This window comes from Scleropages formosus, chromosome 12 (genome assembly GCF_900964775.1).
Source record: "Scleropages formosus chromosome 12, fSclFor1.1, whole genome shotgun sequence".
In the NCBI taxonomy this organism is placed as follows: Eukaryota; Metazoa; Chordata; class Actinopteri; order Osteoglossiformes; family Osteoglossidae; genus Scleropages; species Scleropages formosus.
The window spans coordinates 27,196,695-27,200,984 of NC_041817.1; the positions used below are offsets into that span (position 1 = coordinate 27,196,695).

The following is a 4,290-nucleotide window of genomic DNA, read 5'->3' on the forward strand; positions in this document are numbered from 1 at the left end:
CATGGTGAAGGAGATGAAACTGAGTCCGGCAAGGGAAGAGTTCCACAACCGACACCCACGCTTGGACCCGTCACACTCGAACGGCGGTTTCAATCGCTAGTGGCGGAGGGGAAGAGGGAAACACCTGGAAATTTCTTGTCCCCACTAAGCAAAAATGACACGACCCCCCCCCGAACCACTTCACTGCTCCTCAGCGTGACACCAGTGCAGAGACACGCAGTTCAGCTGCGCTCAGCAGAGTGGACGGACGGACAGACAGACAGACAGCTGGATCACCTTTTCAAAGGATTCAGACGACACGGGGATGGTCAACATGAAAGCACGGCGAGTCCTTTGTCGCAAAACCACGAAGCCGGGCTGACTGGCAAGGTTTTAACGCGGTAAAGATGGCACGCTACACACACACAAAAAAAATGTCTTCAACTGTTTTTAATCAAAAATATTACAGCTCTCCTGCTTTTTCTGTACATGAACAGTCTTGCTCAGCTATACAGTGTAGTACCGATGCATTTCACTATAAAAAAAAAAAAGGGGGGGGGGGCAAAATTGTGTCCAACTGCCATTAACCGGGGGGTGTCATAGTCATACTTCAATATTAAGGTCCATCACTTCATTACCGAGGTGAAAGAAGTCCAGTATCATGTCACCAGTCTCACGTCCAGAGAAAGAAGCCTCTGATGGAGAAAGTCACCTCCACTGTGCCTACTGTACATCCTCATCGCGCCAAAAGTCCTCGTCTTTACAATAGAACTCGTTCCAGTAGAACTTTGAGTGGACCAGCAGCAGGTCCAGTCATCACAGTGCTTTAAGTCCATATCAAGTGTCCAGAGTCCATAGAAGAGCAGCAGCAGCAGCAACTGGAACCAGCCAGTGTTCAAACTTGCCATCAAACATAAATCCAAGTTATTACTTGACACCTTTGATCACGGTGATGTACCATGATTGACCCATTGATTCAAAGCCTTCAGATTACAAGGCAACAGCCCTAAACACTGTTCTACCCACTGCACCAGTTGGGGTTTTCTTCCCCAAGAAGATTGAGAAAGACCCGTTTCAGCGTCTCCATTCACGTGGCGTCCATTGCAGTGTCATTTAGGGACACCAGCCCTAACTGTCCTTTTTTTCCCCGTTTTAAAATATGCAAATCGCAGCTGGTCGCTATCGCTTCTTCTTCTGCTTGAGGGACTTCCTCCGTTTGAGGATCATCTCGTAGAGCTTGTCCATGCCCTCGTGGAGGCCCTCTCCGATGATGGCGCAGGCCGGCTGGACGTGGTACGTGGTGGATGGACTGAGCTCGTGCAGGGCCAGCTGCTTCTCGATGTCAGCCACCGGGAGGGACCTGGGCAAGTCCTGCTTGTTGGCGATCACCAGCAGTGGGGTCCCCTGGTTCTCTGCAAACTTGGTGACCTTGTGCAGCTCAGTCTTGGCCTCCTCCAGACGCTCCACGTCCACCGAGTCCACCACGTAGATGATGCCGTCCGTGCAGCGGCTGTAGGACTTCCACAGGGGTCTCAGCTTCTCCTGTCCCCCCACGTCCCAGAAGTGGCAGCTGATGCCCTTGGCCGTGCCGTTGCTCAGGCGGATGCGCTCCGTGTTGAAGCCGATGGTGGGCACCGTGTTCACAAACTCGTTGAACTTGAGGCGGTAAAGAACCGTGGTTTTACCTGCAGAGTCCAAACCTAGCATGACGATGTGGAGGGATTGGAAGGCAGAGATGTTGGAAAAGCTGTTCCCCATTTTCAGAGCTGGGTGTATTTCCCTGGGAACGACTGGATGTGTGGCAGATGATGAGATGGTTCTGCTGCTGCTGGAGAAGGTCTTATCGGGGCGCCTCGCCTTTCGACCACGGCGTTGAGAAGAAAAGTGCCGACGACGCTCGTGCCAAATTGCAACAGGAAGAGTAAAACGGGACGAAAGCGGCGGCGCGAGGGAACCGTCTCACTGGAGCGGGGATCGCCTTCGGTACCGGGGGGCAAAGCTCCGCGTCCGCGCGCCAAACCCGGGGACGCGCATGTCCCTCACAATCAATCACTCAACGACGCGATAAATCATCCAGCGCAGCAGGAGCTCGGCTCCGGTCCGAAGACGCGCTTCCGAAGGACGGTCACAGGTCCGAAGCGAAGGAAGGAGCACGAGCCGCCCGCAGAGCAAAGTGCGCACGCGGCACCACCGCCGCCCTTAATATTGAGTCATGTTACAGTCCACGGATCGTCTCGTGTCCACGAACAGCGTCAGTCTCGCAGATGGTCCACAATCCACGCCGCGTCCCCGGAGCGCGTTCCTTCCCTCTGCGTTGCGGAACGCGCACTGGGGGCGAGCCGCTCCGCGCGGCCGGGGAAAACCTGCAGCCACGCTCAGATGCAAGACACGCCCACTGAGGGGCGGGGCCAAACTGAATATGCCCGCCTCCAGAATGTATAAACAGAGGCACCCCCCCGAGAAAACCCTAGGGTAAAAAACAAAATATCCATACGCGTGGACGAGCAGAACTGGCGCGAGCAGCTTTCAGCGTCACGAGTCATGTAACAAAACATGGAGTAAATGATCACAGGGGGCCGGGGGTAAAAGATAACAGATCTGAGGGATCCGCGCGGAGGAAGCGATACATTGTTTCCATTGGGCAGGGGGGGGGGTTTCAATGACGCAGGAATTTGGATACTTTGTTACCATTTTCAGAACGTTGTCAATTTTCTGCCGAACGTCACACATGTGGTTAGATAAGTAAAGGCTGGTAAAACAAGGTGAACATTGTTTTTAGGTATAAAACTGTGGTTCGATACATGAGGGAAACATAACCATAACAGGAAAAAGAGAAATGAGCCCGAGTCTGGGGGGGTGTGTAGCCGTACAGGAACCCATTGGACACAGTGGAATAACCCATCTCTTAAAGAGGATCCTAAAAACAGCAGTAATTTATTCACTGTACTGTACATGCACTACACTGTACACACACCGGTGTGTGTGCGCGCATTTATTCGACGTTTACTACGACCGCTAACTTACGCTGTCATTTTAACGGTGTGTTTGGATGCACAGCAGCGCCACCTGCTGCGCTGCACAAGCAATATCTACCATGTCTGCTTTCCCGGCATGCTCGGAAAACAACCAATCATATTTCAGTAAACAAATCACGAGGGAGGACTAATTTGTCAATCACAAGGAACACAACCAATCATTTTAGGACTTGACTGTCAGTGATTCCGCCCCCCCCCTCCCCTTCCCCGTCATTAATTGATTTCTGTAATACTTTGAAAAGTGAGCGTTTGGTAACTCTGTGCCTTAAATTAGCTCGGAAAGCTGTGAACTTCACAGTGCAAATATCACTGTGTTTGAAAACACTTTGCATTGATTGTTTTGTCTTCACTGATGACTTTAGTGCAACACTTTTAAGTTCAAAAACAGCGCGACTGTGTGTGACTGCAGACGGGCTGTGCGAATAACGTAACGCTTTCAGCTACAGCCTTCGGGCCAAATGCGGCAGGTTCGAATCCCACAGCGACTCATTGTTAAGATAACTGAAGTTATTCAGACATTTACACATACGAATAATTTTACTGGAGCTAGTATTTAAGGTAAGTACCTTGTCCTGCAATTAGAGGGGATTCGAACCCCCTGCCTATAGATCCAGGCAGCAGCGCGAACCGCAACAACTACTGCTGCCTAACTAATGATACCAACTGTACCCAAAACAGTAACTCATCACATAGTAAGTATCATGAAGTATTCAGTTATTTTTCCACCATAGTATTTCTCGGCACCGAGGTTAAATAAAAAAATTGAAAACGGCGGTCAGTTTTCTTGACAACATCGTTTAAATCACAGGTGAAAGACCGTTTCTTCCCGCCTTCTTGAAGCAAAAAGAGAGGTGATTGGACGGTTCAAATGACTGACACATGTCCCTTAAAGTTGATTGGCCGTTGAAAAGACGGACGAGTATTTTGTGAAATGTGATTTGTTGCAGTTTCAGGTTTTACACTTAAGACCACGTGGTGTGAAACCCCTGGAAGGGTCTTACCTGGAGGCACAGAGGTAGATTCCAGTTACTTGGAGCAGGAAGATGTGATTGATTGACTGAATGAATGAATGAATAAACACCTACTGTTTTCACGTGTATTTTATCATATCGTATTTCCTATAAGAAACAAATCCTGCAACTTGAAGTATCTACTCTTAAATGGCCAGTAACTGGGCTCTTGAAAAAAGTCCCCTTCAGTTGCAAACATTTAACACTCCAATTAATTATCAATTTCAGAGCTGATCGATCAGTTTCCACACAGAAAAGAATTGCCT

General features: G+C 49.7%; 1 protein-coding gene across 1 annotated transcript; it reads right to left on the reverse strand.

Moving 5' to 3' along the window:
• Positions 1-409: 409 nt before the first annotated feature.
• On the reverse strand, positions 410-2,309 carry arl4ca (ADP-ribosylation factor-like 4Ca). Its single transcript, XM_018741141.2, has one exon. It carries the CDS (start codon positions 1,735-1,737, stop codon positions 1,159-1,161), a length of 579 nt encoding a protein of 192 aa, XP_018596657.1. The 5' UTR covers positions 1,738-2,309; the 3' UTR covers positions 410-1,158.
• Positions 2,310-4,290: the final 1,981 nt, after the last annotated feature.